General features: G+C 36.9%; 1 protein-coding gene across 2 annotated transcripts; it reads right to left on the bottom strand.

Annotated features, from left to right (window-relative positions):
* Positions 1-844: 844 nt before the first annotated feature.
* LOC148158368 (excitatory amino acid transporter 3-like) lies at positions 845-10,856 on the bottom strand. Of its 2 annotated transcripts, none has more exons than XM_088007046.1 (13): positions 10,808-10,856; positions 7,995-8,135; positions 7,590-7,682; positions 7,373-7,484; positions 6,812-6,854; positions 6,666-6,728; positions 5,420-5,607; positions 5,201-5,308; positions 3,689-3,811; positions 3,402-3,596; positions 3,125-3,259; positions 2,391-2,495; positions 845-1,225 (listed from the first exon to the last, which is right to left on the bottom strand). In XM_088007046.1, exons 1-13 carry the CDS (start codon positions 10,854-10,856, stop codon positions 1,108-1,110), a joined length of 1,473 nt encoding a protein of 490 aa, XP_087863172.1. In that variant the 3' UTR covers positions 845-1,107. The 2 variants fall into 2 exon arrangements, with proteins under 2 accessions (XP_087863172.1, XP_087863171.1); XM_088007045.1 differs by having other exon boundaries at positions 845-1,216; positions 3,125-3,279; positions 3,410-3,596.
* Between the last annotated feature and the right edge of the window lie 5,341 nt (positions 10,857-16,197).

The following is a 16,197-nucleotide window of genomic DNA, read 5'->3' as shown; positions in this document are numbered from 1 at the left end:
TTCAAAATTCAAATTCAATTAAAAAATACTTTGTTGACCCAAAAGGGAAATTAAATATTGTTGTAAGTCATTAATTCAAAGTCTTCAAGAGTTATAGCCGATGGTGACGGCTGTTGGCAGGAAATATCTCTTGTAGCCGTCTGTATTACAGCGAATCTGAAGAAGCCTCTGACTGAAGACCCTCTGCCATTCCAAGACAGCCTGATGAAGAGGATGGTCAGGGTTTGTCCACAATTTTGTTGATCCTATGAAGAGTCCTTCTTTGCGTCATCATCTCCAGAGGTTCCACAGTCATCGTCAGAACAGAACCAGCCTTTTTTATCAGGCTGTTGAGCCTTTGCAGTTCTCTGGCTCTGATGCTGCTGCCCCAACAGATGATGGCAGAAGAGACGACGCTCTCAACAACAGACTTATAGAAGATCTGCAGCATCTTGCTGCAAACCTTGAAGGATCTTAGCTTCCTCAAGAAGTCCAGTCTGCTCTGTCCCTTTTTACAAATGGCTTGACTGTTTCATCTCCAGTCTTTTTCATTACACTTTCATATTCAATTAATTAGAATAGAATAAGGAATAAGAGATAGTTTCTGTCCTCGTAGTCTTTTGCTCATTTATAAAACTCAAAGTCTGCTTCTCAGCCAACTCTAGACGCTTTTATAAATTAGTAATACAAAAAAAGACTGTCCTACAACAACAGCAGAATGACTCGCAATTTATTAAAATCAATTCTTCTCAAGAAATGATTTTATGCAATGTTCATGCATTCATACATAAAAATTAGATGCATATTCAATTCAATTGTTTTCAGTCTGAAAGCAGTGAACATGTCCATGCAACATAAAGGATTATATTCACAAAGTATTGTTATCAGTATATTGTATATTGAGCACTGGTCATACACTCAAGTGAAATGCAAAGTTACAGAGGTTCCAAACAGAAAGATGAGCATTTAACTACAACAGACACACAATGAAATTATCTGTACAACCAAATAAAGTAAAAGGTCAAAACCAGTTATTGGTAATAAAACGGTGAGGATTCAGAAGTGGGAGAAAACCAATTACAGAAGATGAGGAACTGCGGCAGCTAATACGGTGCTGAGACAATCCCCTCACTTAGGTGACATGGGTCCTGAGGAGGCGGCAGAGCGAGAGGAGCCCAGCTGTTGTTCAGGCTCCAAACAGGTTAAGTCCAACTCGAGCTCACTGGTGGGACGAACCCTATCAATGCTAACATGTAAAATGGAAAACATGGTCAATGACACTGGTCAACAGCCAAAACAATTTGTCTGGGGTTTTTCAATCGTTTTAGGGTCATTTTGATGTGTTGAATCCAAAAATCACATTGTTTGTTCTCAATCAGGTCGACCTTCTGAACTATGGATGCACAATGAGTATCAAAATGCATGACTTGTTCTCACATATTTATTGGTTTCCTGAGAATCTGATCAATGATTGATGAGCAGGAGGAGAGAGACTCCATCAGGACAGAAAAAAGATGGAGAATTTTGCACAATGAAGACATAATGTTCAATTCACACGTACTTACCTTTATCAGTGTTTATTATTCAATTTACAGAAATTCAAGTTTGTAACATTTGATTTATACACTCTGTTAGAAAACAATTGTTCTGTCTCCTACAGTTTTTTTTTTTTGGATGAGAAATATTAACGGAAATGAACTGACAATGTCACAAGAATGTAATCAAATTAGTCAGAGGATCAGATTTCTCTAAATCAAATTAGAATAAAAACCTAATTATTCTCATTGTGAAAAATGGATGTAATTTTTGGGTCCAGCGGTGCAAAATACTCTTAATTCAGTTGAAAAAAAAAAACACAGACAACTTCCCTAACCCTAACCCTAATGATTTGTAAAAACTGTGACTAAAGTACCCTATGTCAGTGAAAACGACTTATGACAATCATTGTTCAAGATTTATTTTCACTAAAATTTGGTCCAATATTTTATTAAACCTTTCAAAGAAAGATACAACAAACAGGAGACACCCTGAGGCATTCAGATTATTGTGATGTGGGTCTATGAGTGAATAGTACCACTGACACAGCTCAGAAAGAGATGTACACAATGTTGACAAAGGTATTCACTCGTCTACCTTCCCACACACATTTGTCTTTTTCTCAGTGCAAAGGGTTAAATTCTTCTACACCTCATACTCATCCATGTTACGGACACTGCTTTGCTTTATTCACTGGTGCAGAATTCAACCTGCTCCTACAGGGGTGGGAGCTTGAAATAATAAAGAAATGCATCGGTGTGCTGAAGCATAAGGAGCTGGAACACCTGAAGTCAGTCATTTGGATCGGGAGGTGAATGCTTTTGGCAACGTTATGTCTTTGCAGATAAGCACATCATTTTATTGATTTCATTTACCTTTGTGGTTTGTCCAGATCTTCCAGCTCATCGTGGCACAGGAAATTGATGAGAACAACACCATAACAGTCTCCCAGCACATTGACCCCGGTCCTGAAATGGTCTCTGAAGGGCACAGAAGAAGAAAACAAATATGCTGTTAGATTCAACTATGTTTTTCTCAAATATTTTCTTTATCTCACTCTACCAAAGCCAAAAAAATAAAAAAAAAATATCTACAGGCAACACAGGTAGCCAGGGGAGAACAAAAACTCAAATCCAGGTATTAATGAGGTATTAAGAGGAGAAGAGGTATATAAATACTTGGAGAGGAACAATTGAATGAGGCTGATGGCTAACGGGTTGCAGGCTGAGGAGAGAGAGAATCGTAGCAAGGGGTGAGGGAGAGTAAATATGATAACTAGGAGAATGAATCTAAGAGCAACAAAGAATTACTAGACTCAAGGAATGAATAAACATAAACTGGAATTACTAAGAAGAAAGTAAAACAAAAACAAGGCTGATCTAATCAAGAATGAGACAAAACTAGAGTAAAATCACCAAAACCCTAAAACAACTGAAAACAATCTGCGTACCTGACGACATGCAAGTTAAAAATCATGTCCCGGTCAAAATCACTTGCAAGTTTTATGATTACAGATCAGTGTAACTCAATCTAGATTGACTACATGGTTTCATGATGAAAGTACTCTTTAAGCAGGAGTGGCTGACTCTGAGTTTCAAGTTGAACTTACAGAAGCCATTCCACCACGACCAGCATGGCAGCATCCTTTGCAGGCAGTCCCACAGCTGTCAGAATCAGGATGGTGGTCACAGCTCCTGTTGCTGGGATCCCTGCAGCTCCAAATGTGACAATGGAACTAGTCAAGCTGCAAACCAAGCACAGCCTCTATCAGCATTTCTGTCTAAAGCGCAACACAACCATAATAAAGCCTTTCCGTGGAATTCAAATTCGTGGAAATTGAATTCCACAAAGTGCTGCTTCCTCGGCACTTCAAGAAAGCGGCTTACCCAACAGCAATTATCTGGCCAGCATCCAGCGTGATGTCATTCATCTGGGCAATAAAGACAGAAGCAATCACTTCGTAGACCGCAGTCCCATTCATATTAATACTGGTGAGAATGGGCAACATGAGGCGGCAGAGTTTCCCGTTGACCATCAGGTTCTCTTCACAGCATTGAAGGATGACAGGAAGACTGGCAGTGCTTTGGTAGAAAACACATCCTTTATTGGTGCACCGTTCATACGAGGACACTGGAAAAGTGTCACACTTTTGACAACAAACAGAACATCTCACCTGGACGCAATGATAATTGCAGTCATCCAAGCCTTAGAGGTACCCTTTAGGATGACATAGGGATTCTTTCTGACAAGCGTGAAGTAAACCATGGGAAGAACAAAAAAGGTCTGGATTATAAGCCTGAAAGAGACAATAGTCACACTCAGTGTTAAAGAGTATTCACTGGCATTCAACTGTGACACTTTTATGTATCTTGTAATAATAATGATAAATAATAATTCATTTTACTTGGAATACATTTTATATCTTGAGATCTCAAAGGGCACACAGCAAAACCACATAGTTCAATGTATTTGGGGAGATCATACATGATATTGAGAAGAGAAAATGTTCTCTTTTTCTCTCTCTCCTTTTATTCATATCAACACATTAGCACTCTTTTATTTAGAAAAACAATATTTTGAAAAGAAGAAGTGTGATGCCTGATCCAGTCATCTTAACAGTGACTTGGAATTAATTATCCATTACACTTTGGGAAAGTAAGGCTGTGGAAAAAATAATGCTGAAATTGGTTACTCTTTTTTCTTTTTTTTTTTTTTAAATAAAAGAGCGCAAGTGTGTTGATGTGAGTAAAAGGAGAGAGAGAAAAAGAACGCTTTCTCTTCTGGTTTACAATATGCTAACACAATAGTGCATTGTTGCAGAGTGGAAAGAAAAGAATGCCTGGTCGCACAACAACATCTATCAAGACGTTTGTGCATTTGTTTAGTTGTAGGCTTAGAGTCGTCATGCTGAAAGAAGACGGACCTCGCCGGAGTCTAAAGTGGTTTGCAGCCTCTAGCAAATATTCTCCGAGGATTGATCTGCATGAAGCTCAAACTCTGAGATGAGTTGAGTTTAGGTTTTTCCTTATTGAATGTAGTGTAATAAAAGAATAAATAAAGTTGTATTTAAACAAAAATAAATTTAAAAGAAAAGCAAACAGAACAAAAGACGAACAGCAGTACAGCATCATCCAATAAGTTACTATTCCTGTTAACTTGGTTTTAACAGTCTTTCTTAGTATTTTCTAGTATTTTCTATATCCATATCTATAACTCTAACCCTCTTTCTCATCTGAAAGCTTGGGTACATTTTAGTAACTAACCCTTCTTTAACCAAACTTTATCCCTGATCTGTCTGTTGAGTTTCTTGGTGTTCATGATGCTGTTTGTTCACTAATGTTCTCTAAAAAAAAATACTCTGAGGCCAAACAGAACTTCTGAAGGGAACTGCTTGACCTGAATTGGGTGTTTGAAGATATCAGAATAAAAAGGCTGGAAATGACTGTTATCATAAGAACCGATCTTTGCAGTGTCTTCATCCTCTAACTACCTTAGCAGCGGCGGTATCAGTTTGGTAACAAAGTTGGTAACACTTTATTTGAAGGGTTGTGCATAAGACTGACATAACACTGTCATAAACATGACATGACAACGGTCATGAACATGGGCAGTGTCATGTCAGTCTTATGCACAACCCTTCAAATGAAATGTTACCAAAAAGTTTAAACAGAAAAGGTGGACATACCCCAGAGAAATTACAGCTGAAAGTTTTGCGAGTTTAATGACAGCGCCCCAGTCCTCAACATCCAACACGTTTTCTACGATCAGGAACAAAACTCCAATTGGCAAGTACCTGAAACAAACAAACAAACAAAAATTACTGAACTAAATTAAGGAATGTTTTGTACATTATTAATTAATCTAATTTTGTAAAAGAGTGGAATGATATACTGTCTTATTTTACCACAGAATCCAGTTAAATATGATTTTTATTGCATCATTGAGGCTTTGAATGGCCTTCACAGTGCTTGTTGCCTCCTGTCCCACCCTGTTTATCAAGATGCCGAAGGTGAAAGACCAGATGATCAATCCTATCATGTTGGGTCCGTCAACATAACTGCCCACCAGTTTTGTCTCAGTGGCATTCTGCACCTGGAAACACAGAAATGCTGGCTCTAACTCTCTAAGAGCAATATTGTAGGAATACATCACCTTGTTGAACTTTTTCACAATAAGTCACATTAAAACCATAAACTTTGACGTACTTAATTTGCTTTTTTGTTGTTGTTGTGGAAAGGATCAATCCTCAGCATTGCATAATTGTGAAATATAAAAAAAACAAATTAAACTGTTAAAAAAAACATTTACAGTACATAGAATCCAAATAATTCTTTGTGTATTTAGCTAAACTTTATGCTGTACATCCATTATCCACCTCTATGTTAATTTGCTTTTCTTCTGCAGCCCCGGCTCCAATGGACCTTAGCTGGAGGGCATTCGTTTACTTTGGGAGGGCAGAGTAAGCGAGCCTGTACTTTAATGTAAATACATAAATAAACATTTATGTTACCTTTCCAATAAAATAACCATGTTTATTAATAGAAAATTTAACAATAAGGACGTAAAAGCATAATCGGTCAGGGATGCAGAAGACTTGAGACTAGGAAAAATCTTCCCCTTGCAGCAGAACAGCCACTCCTAGGTGAAAGCATAACCATCTGCTGGATCCCTCCAGTAAAATCCAGGCCTAAATACAATTGAAAATCAGCGGAAAAGATGTGAGCAATGGCATCCCACCCACTGCCCAAAAACATTACTGCAGGGTTAACTGTTCTTGTTGACATCCATAGGTACAACGAGTGTTTTGCATGGTTGCTTATGCTGTGTCTCAGTGTTCTCCTGTGATGTATTCCACCTCCCACCCAAAGACTACTACAGGAAGGCACAACTGCCCCTAAGGTGGACTGAAAGGAAACACAGCCTCTCCTTTCTGTCTTTAATTTAGAAGAAATGTAAAGCCCTCCATCCTTTTTCTTCCACTTCAGAATCAAGTACTCTTTTGTGTTCGCCGACTACTTTAAACCAAACAGAATACTTTGAAGTTTGTGGTTGTACATGTGACATGTGAAAAACTGAAAGGCTATGAAGACTTTTGGAAAGAGCTCCAGAGTAAGAACAAGAAGTAAGAATAGTAAGAAGAAAATACTCACTATTCCTGGCTGAAGGGGAAGGCCAGAATCTACTCTTCCAATCTCAATAATTTCAGTCTTATACTGGGAGAAAAACAGAAACTGTTTGGAAACGGTCCAAACCTGGAAAGTTACACACTGAGCTGTGGTTCTGAATAAAAACATACCTGCTCATAGAAAGCCTGAATGAAGCTCTCTGGAACCATGTTCCTATGGGAGTGAAAGGAGAGTTACAAAAAAAACACATACACAAAAAAAAACTGAGCCAAATGTTAAAGACAAAACACATGTGAATATTATTTTCTTATCATCATTTCACACAAGTCAAGATAATTTTAATTATCTCACATAATAAAAGTCAATAATCCTGTATGTTAGAAACTATAAGATGAACATACTCACCTTCCTAAAAATAATGGCCTATCATATTTTGCCCAACGTAATTTTTCTCTTTGCCTAAACCATCTGTTGGCAATAGAGAGGTTGTGTTTTTTGTTTGTTTGTTTTGCCAGAATAACTTTTGGCAAAAATAAATAAATAAATATATATATATATATATATATATATATATATATATATATATATATATATATATATATATATATATATATATATATATATATATATTTAGACCTCATGTTGCAGGTTATTTTAGGAAGCTGACAATATGCACAATATGCACAACTTGCAGAAAAGCAGGAATTGTGTCTAAATATCTGTCCTCTTGCCTTAAAAGATCCATGAGGATCACATGAACGGAGAAGGGTGGCATTTCCTTAACCCTGTCCTGTGATAGGTGTTCTCCCACACCAGGCTTGATTGTGAGCACCAGAAGCAGTCCTGCAACACAAAATCTCAGGCAGGATATCAAAAGCAATAACACAATGCAAACTATGACAGTCTTCATATATCTTCATTAATAACTGCTAACCATAATAATGTTACCAAGAATTATGGCCAAAAGAGTAGTGCCACAGATGTAGGTTCCTGTGAAAAAGGCTGTTTTTCTGGACATTTTGGTGTTTAATCCAGTTACTCCTGAGAAAAGAGAGCAGAACTAGAAGTTCATGTGGTGCCTGAGGAATGAGCAAAACAACATACCAGCGCATATGTGCCCTGACAATAGTCTAAATGTCTGGACTAATCTTCATCTTTTAAAATGTTTTAAAAGCACAATAACTAAATGGTGTAAATATGAAATTAGCTTATTGTCTAGATATAATATAATCAAGGGTTTTGAGCAATTTTTATACAGAATATCCACAAAAAGATGAGTGAGCATCCTTTCAGTCTATCTCTGTAACAACAATACGTTAATACTTTAAGTATATAGATTCATATTTAGCTTGCCTGCAAGCACGCTTGTGACAATGAGGGGTACAGCAAACATCTGAAGTACGTTGAGAAGCATATCCCCTGGTATTCGGATCCATTTTACTTGATCGTCCCTTAAAAAAATCATAAACCTCAGCAGAAACCCAGTGCCTAACCCTGTGGGGGGTGGGGTGAAATCACAAACATAATAGATATGAAAAAAAAACTAAAAAGAAACAAACAAAAACAAAACAAAACAGAAAAACATCAAGATGAACAAAAAACCTTAACTATGGTATACTTTATAACAGTCATGAGAAATAAATGGGAGTGCTTTAACATAAATAGAAAATATTGTAGATATTGTTTTTTATTTATTATTTTTTTCAGTTTATTGTCAATAGGTAACATTGTACCCTGATTTTAGGAAAACCCTATTCCGGTACCCTTGTTCACCATGTCTGTCTTTATTTAGAGGGACTCGGCATATCTCATTCAGAGCTGGTGATCTTACCGTGAACAAAATCGCTAGAAATTAATATTCGACATTTTTCTTTCGTCATTTATCGACTCACCTGCATTTAATGCTTATGGGTCGTTAATGTGCGTCTCACCTCACTGTCAATTTAGTAGCATAATTTATTTTATCACGCGATAAACAGATGAAATCCACAGACTGACAACATGCTAGCTAATGTTAAAACAGCAAGATTAATACGGGTAACCATGACAACTAGTGAGGGTTTAAAGGTCGGCCCGACTCTTTCTGCAGTCAAGCTGCGCGCGCATCTGCTGTGTTTGCAAACAAATAATCCCTCTATTTAGAATATGTTATATTAAGACTTGTTTATTTTCAAAAGTACCTTTCAAAAATAACCTTTAAACAAGCTTTACACCAATTTCTATTATTATTATTATTATTATTATTATTATTATTATTATTATTATTATTATTATTATTATTATTATTATTATTATTTAAAAACTTGTTTTCATTAGTTTGATGTACAAATGTTAATCATTTTGTTTTCTTTAGTCAGAAAATTATCAAAGAAATTAACTTTTCAATAATTTCTTCGTTTATTGAACTTGACTTGAATGCATCCAACATCTTAGATAAATTTAAAAGCTGAACAATTTGGATGTGTATCAACCTAATCAGACAGTAGCAAAATGCTATGTTAGCATGGTGATAACACAGTGGTTCATGATGTACCGACTGCAGAACAACTTCCTCAATCATTATCGTTTTCAGAATTACTTTTATTGTCATTATGCAAGAAAGCACAGTGGAATTGAAAAGATAGCAACTCTCAAAAGCAGTGCAAATAAACAAATAAGTATATTTCAATAAGTATAGAGATTATAGTAGAAAACTGGCGCAGTATAAATGGTAATGATGGGATTAAAATCAACTTTCACAGTACTGAAAAATGTTCAATAGATCAAATGTTGAAAGGATTGCTGGCAAGAAAAAAAATCCTCTTATCTCCTTTATCAAGCTAAGGAGCATAAAATTAGTTTAGAAAATAACTTAATAACAATGCTAGTAATTTTAAAGAAAGATTTTTGAAAGTTATTTGGAAAAGTTAAATATGATTATTTATATTGACCAAAGACAAGTTGGTTAAGTTAGAAAATTTTGAAGTCAATAAAATCATTACTATAAAAACAGGGAACATTTATTAACTGGCAGGTAGTATCTTACAAAGTAACAGTTTTTTTTTTTTTTTTTTTTCTTTTTACAATTGTTGTCAGCTGTGACAACAACAATATTCAACCTTCAGATAAGATTATACTAACTTCAATATCCCAAAGGAAATATACCTCGGGTACAAATTCTGACTGCCGCATCATCCAAAACCATGAGTTTTATATTTACGCATAAAACCATTTCTATAATAAATCAATTAAAACAGATATAAAAACATAAAAGAAGCATGTTAAAATTTTAATCACCATAACCTACAGTCACAATTTACTGTAGCTAAATTGGGCAACTGGGCAATTAGCTTACCTACAGTAAATTGTAGGCAATTTACCTACAGTAAACATTTTGTTTGCTACATTTTGTTTACTGTAGGTAATCATTTAGTTTCATGGCCGTGATTTCAGAGTATGCCTCTGAAGTGAGGCGCACTGCTTGACCTCCATTAGCTTCAGAGCTCTTTGCATGAGACAAATGAGTTTGGCCTTCATTTGGACAGAGAAGTTACCAAATCTGAACCTAATGAAGGCCTGGTCTCTGGACAGCATGTTGAAAGAGCAGCATCACTTTCTGACTGACACAACAGGCCCTCAACCTGCACAGAAGGTGTAGTCGCTGCTGCAGACTGAGTTTATTGTCAATGTGTTTTCCAAGATATTTGTAAGAATTCACCTGGGCAATTAATTGATTATGGATGACCACTGGTGAGTGATCTCCTGTTGCCTTCAGGTCAAAAATAAGTTCCTGCGATCTTTAGTTAATAAGAATTAGAAATTGTTACCAGCACCACTGAAAACAGTTTTTAATCTGCTGTCGGTGATTAAATGTGATGTGTCGGAAGTGAGGCAGAGGATAGCTGTGTTTTCAGAAAATTCGAACATGTAGTTGTTTGGTGTATAACAAAAACAGCTTCTTCCCTTCAGTTGTCAGACTGCTGAACTCAAGCCGCACTTAATTCAACTTAATTTCACCTTTAAAGTTTTATACGCACACACTAAACATTTCATTAGCATATTAGATTTCATATTTAAATTATGTTTTGACTCATTTCAGTTAAAACCCCAGGTTCAGCACACGTGTTTAACCGCTAACCACCGTCTCATTAAGCAGTAAAAACTGGCTTAATGAAATTTGTACTCACCTAAGGCAACCGACAAGAGGCAAATGACCTGAAACATACCCTCCTGCATTGTTTTGTTTCACTGACTCACGGAGCCAGAAAAGATGGGCCAGTCTATGGCAGCCGTTTAAGATAATCAGTTGCTGTTTGGTGTCCAATGCTGGGTAACTAGATGACCTGAAAAGAATATATAGTCTCTATGGATACCTTGGCAACATAAATAACACACATAACTTATGACTGGTTTCAGGAATTTGATGTGCTTAAAGAGCCAATCATGCTACCATCGAGTCAATTTGATTAATCAGTTTTCTAGTGCACGGAAATATTTTTGTTTAAAAACAGTGTTTAAGCGATTTAAAAAGGTTTTAGGAGATCTTGTTCATTTTGTCATCCAGTCCTTGGATTCCAAGTTTTGGAAAATGCCTGGAAAAGAATTCCTGGTCTCCTTGGATACCTTGATTTTGGTTCAAATGCTAAAAAAGGTTAATATTTATTTCAAATAAAACTAAAAAGACAGCGTGTCTCTAATAATATCACCAACTCACAAAACTCTTTATTTTATGGACTTTTTATTCATGAAACTGGATACTTTGGCCTGTCTGAAAAATATTGCTTATGTACCAATAGTTTTTCTTTTGCTACTCCACCATCTCAGCCTCCCCTTAGGTCAGGAGTCTGGCTAGTCATTCTTGACAGCACACTGTCCTTCAAATCTCACATTAATAACATCACCAGGTCTGCCTACGTAATATGAACACCCATCGAAGGAAACATGCCTCAAATGTTTCTAATGAAATGCCCACACCTCTTAAAGTGAATCGTTTTTTCAATATAAAACATCTGCAGGTGCAGAAATAATATCTTGTCGAAGCAGAGAAGGGAAATGACATTCATACAAGTAGAAGAAAAACAGGCTTTACCAATGTCAGTTACAGTAAACAAGGACTTATATTCTTCAACATTATTTCTAAAGGGTTCACATATTACTACAGCATTAAAAACAATATCATACTCTTTATGAGTTACAGTTAAGTTATATCTGAGGTTGAACTCATTGTACTTATGTAAAAACCTCAATTTTTATTAAACAGCTCACCCACCAGAAGGATTTATCAATAATTTGTCTTTTTTAAGTCTTAGATATAAGAGCAATAATCCCTTGATTTAGACTAATGGACACAGAGCAAAGATAGTTTGCAATAATTTTTGGATTACAGGATACTTGCCCTGTTTTACTCTTCAAGTGTGTTGTGTTTACAGTGATGCTTTTCTTATTGAAAATAGATAAATAAGAAGCTTATTTTGTAAAGTAGCTAAGCTTACTTTGACAAGCCTAAGGGACTCTGTTTTTGGAGACGATCATAAATTCACTAATGATTTTTGTTTTCTTCAGCTGTTTTGAACTTTTTTTTTATTGTAGCCATATTGTCTCTGAGTCGTTCAATCTCAGTTGTAAACAGTTCAGTTGTTTTCTGTGATAACTTTGTCAAAAAAAGAGATTGAGAGGTTTTTTAGTTAAAGTAAACAATTGTTTAGGATCCAATCCCTTTCCTATTGTGTGATTAGCTATCAGACAAATCAAATTAATTTAAATATTGCTTTATGATGTGTTAGCGAAGTTGGAAGAATGTCGACAATAATGTTTCTGAGCCCAATGGGATGTTTTCTCTCCACGCATATTTTAAATTGTGTCTCTGCATGAATGGTTTAAGGAAAGTGTTTGAATTTTGAGGTAATATCATATTAAAATCCCCTCCTACAGTGATAATTGCATTAGGAAATTTATTTAGACCATTAGTTACATTATTTTCTGTTAGAGAAAGAAGTTGTGAGTTTTCGCGTTTTGAGTTATAATCGTAAGTGTTAATGGTAATGTCAAGAAAACTGGCATGGACTTGTGAGATCTCTCTAGGTACACGCAGAAAGCAGGGTAAAAGGCCTGAGGAGTAACGATGATCTTGTATTGATTTAAGATGATTAAAGAAATGAAATACAAAATACATAGTTGTGTAATAGTTGAAATGATTGATTTATTGTAATCACCATGTCTGTAATGTATGACTGAAATATATAATCTGTATTCATGATCTGCTGTAACAGTAACAACTTAGTTGGTATATATGATTTCAGATAATGGTAAAAAACAAATTGATTATGTTTTGAGTTAACTGTGTTTCAGGGTACATTATAAGAAGATTGCAGAGTTGAGCACAGGAAAATAAAAGAGTCACAAGCACTGAGCTGGCTGGGCGGGGGCCTCAGAACAAATTGCCAAAAAAGGTAATAACTACCAGATGGCCAACAGAAAAGAGAGAAGTGTTGCAAAGGAGTTGCAGCAGTCAAACGCAAAAGAGGGAGGTTTGTGTATTACCAAATTCAGGGTGGAACGAGGTTGGGGCAGGTCGGTAATTCCCGATGAGATATTCGGGAAGGATGAGTCATAAGACCTCTCCCATACACAACTGTGGGCCAAGAGGGTTTAAAAGCCAGTGAGCTGGGGAGAAAACTGTTCTTAGTCCGCGGCGCTGAAGGAGAATCAACCAGAGGACGCAGGCGAAAGATCAGCGGAGGACCACACCCTGGGACCAGGGGAAAAGTTTGAGACTTCTCGCCGCAAAGAAGGACAAGATCCGTCAGCCCCAGCCCTGGCCCCTGAATCCGACCGTCTCCTCTGCCTCCACCCTACGATCCCTATTCAACAGCAGCAGACTTGGGGAAAAGACAAAGGTCACCTAGTGATGAAGATTCTGTTCGTCTAAAAGAGGTTGGACAGATTGACTTTGCTGCTTTTCCGAAGGAGGACTTTGCCCGGCCAGGACAGAGACTCTAACCAAGGACGTCTAAAGATTTAGGCTGCCAAGATCGACTAACATCGGGTGTGAGTTGCCCTGCCCCTAAAGCCTCGCTCAGTGAGACTAGTGACACAGGTTAGGGATAGAAATAAGATAGGATATGGTTGATTTGGTTGATTTTATAATTTGAGATTAATACTTGTTGCAAGTTTACAATTACTTTTACTAAGTCTGCTTGTCATTTACCCCTGCTAAAGCTTGCTTAATAAAATATAATAAAAATAAGAATAGAGGTTGTGGACATTGAATTCAATTGAGTCACTGTTTGTTAAGGGTTCTTCTGGTATAAGTAAAATCTAAATGCATGATTCTAGAAATTGGTGGCTTCGTACTTTCCTTTGGCGAGCAATAAATAATGGCCCTGGGACTTATATCTAAGTCACTAAATCCAATCTAGCCGATAACAAGTGCACGTTATTTTAAGGAGGAAAGCTACCGTTAACAGGAGTGGTTGTTGGAACTACGCGGCAGCTAGCGCTACTCTGTCGACTGTTTCTCAACTGAAAAGGGCCGTAACTTCTGGATCTGAAGGTAGTTAGAGCTAGACGAGTTTTCTCCGCCGCCAGTTTAAACAGAAATTCTCTAGTAAACCTATGATAGGGTAAGACCCAGGTTTCAGGGATTCTCCGGACCTGTTAGACAGAGAACTGGTCAATAGTCAGTCAGTGGTGAGGTTAGGGTGTGGCTGGCTATTGCAGAATAACGAACAGTAATCAAGCTTTAATTTCAATATGATGGTATAACAAATACAAAGTGTTCCTGAATAGCACACTTCTTCAAAAGGATGTCGCCTTCAAATACGTTTTTCAGAGTAAACGTGCCAGCTGAATGCTGACGGCATTATACATTTTCATGGATGCATATATTATTGTCACTTCCTTCCTTCCTTCCTTCCTTCCTTCCTTCCTTCCTTCCTTCCTTCCTTCCTTCCTTCCTTCCTTCCTTCCTTCCTTCCTTCCTTCCTTCCTTCCTTCCTTCCTTCCTTCCATGGATGGATGGATGGATGGATGGATGGATGGGTCCATCCATCCATCCATCCATCCATCCATCCATCCATCCATGTTCTCCAGTTTACCCAGGTGTCGGTCTGTTTTGAAATGGTTTGTTTTTCACATATTTCAGGCATGAATGTTCATGTTCATTTCATGTTATGTCTTCCTTTGAATTTAGTTAAAAGTTTTGAAGTGTGTGAACCTACACTTCAATTTAAATGAGGCAGCAAACATGCTGGCTTGTTTAAATTATGTTTTTACTGTTTGCGTTCTTTTCTGGTCTGCATGTTAAGGATGATGCTACTGAAGTCAGAAGAGAACCATTTCTGACAGCCTCTGAATGCAGATCCAGAGGAGCTGGTGAAGGAACACCTGGTCCGTTAATCTACAAATGTGTTCACTAAAGAGATGATCAGAGTTGCTGTGGATCGGGGTTCCTGTGTATTCCTATCAGATTAAAATTTATTTTAAGAAGTCATTAAATCTCTTCCTGCGACAGACTGGCGACCTGTCCAGGGTGTACCCCGCCTCTCGCCCGGAACGTGAGCTGGAGATAGGCACCAGCACCCCTCCCGACCCCACTGAGGGACAAGGGTGAAGGAAAATGGATGGATGGATGGATTAAATCTCTTCTTCTTTCACTTGGTTACATTTCAAATTTCCAATTTATTTAAAAGGTGCATTTAAAAACAACAAATAGTTGATCATGGATTTAAAAGCATGCATCATACTGCGGCACAATCCCAAACCGACACTAGACATTTAAAATCCAAATTGAGTCACTTTCTGTTGCTGAGGGTCACATAAAGAAGGGGGTCAGGTGTAAACACTAACTTGTGGGATATTTTCAGCTGTTGCCAAAGAAAAAAGGGAATAATTAGTAGGGTGGATTTATAATTTTTTTTTTTGCCTGTGGGTTTTTTGATAACACGTGCATTGCTATGAATATGGATTAGAGCAGGGATAGATGTTTTACAGTAATACAACAAAGATTTTGTGCTGTAAATATGGATGCAAGGCACATCTTTGACTTATTTTATTTTCTTTTTTGTCAAAGGATGAGGGAGTTCAAATGATCATGGCAGACACTGTTTGGAATTATCATTCGAGCAGAAGGTGCAGAGCTTGGAGATAACCATGTGGTGATTGTCCTTGAAATGACGAACAACTTAAGCAATATAGTAAAGACGGGGCTACATTTGCCAGTATCAGAGTTCGACAGATCTGTGCACTGCTTTTCAAGGTCCACTTCATGGAAACTTAATGACAGCGGTAGGCTAAATTATGTTTATATTTCTAACTTTTAAGTTGACTGGCAATTTATTAAAATCATCTCATCTCATCTCAAGAAAAGATTGTATGCAATGTTCATGTGTTCGTTCATAAAAATGATGTTCAGATTTAATTAAATTTTGAGTTTGAAAGGAGTAAATCTGTTCATGCAACATAAAGAAATGTATTTATTTACAGCCAAATTTTGTATATAGAGCATTTGCCTTTCAGTCAAGTCTGATACAAAGCTACAGAGCTTAAAAACAGAAAGAAAGACGTTTAACCACTAGAG

Source organism: Poecilia mexicana, unplaced genomic scaffold (assembly GCF_051168715.1).
Source record: "Poecilia mexicana isolate PSO_F unplaced genomic scaffold, ASM5116871v1 scaffold_7, whole genome shotgun sequence".
Classification (NCBI taxonomy): domain Eukaryota; kingdom Metazoa; phylum Chordata; class Actinopteri; order Cyprinodontiformes; family Poeciliidae; genus Poecilia; species Poecilia mexicana.
Note: the sequence above shows the minus strand (reverse complement) of the source record. Positions and strands in the feature narration are given on the sequence as shown.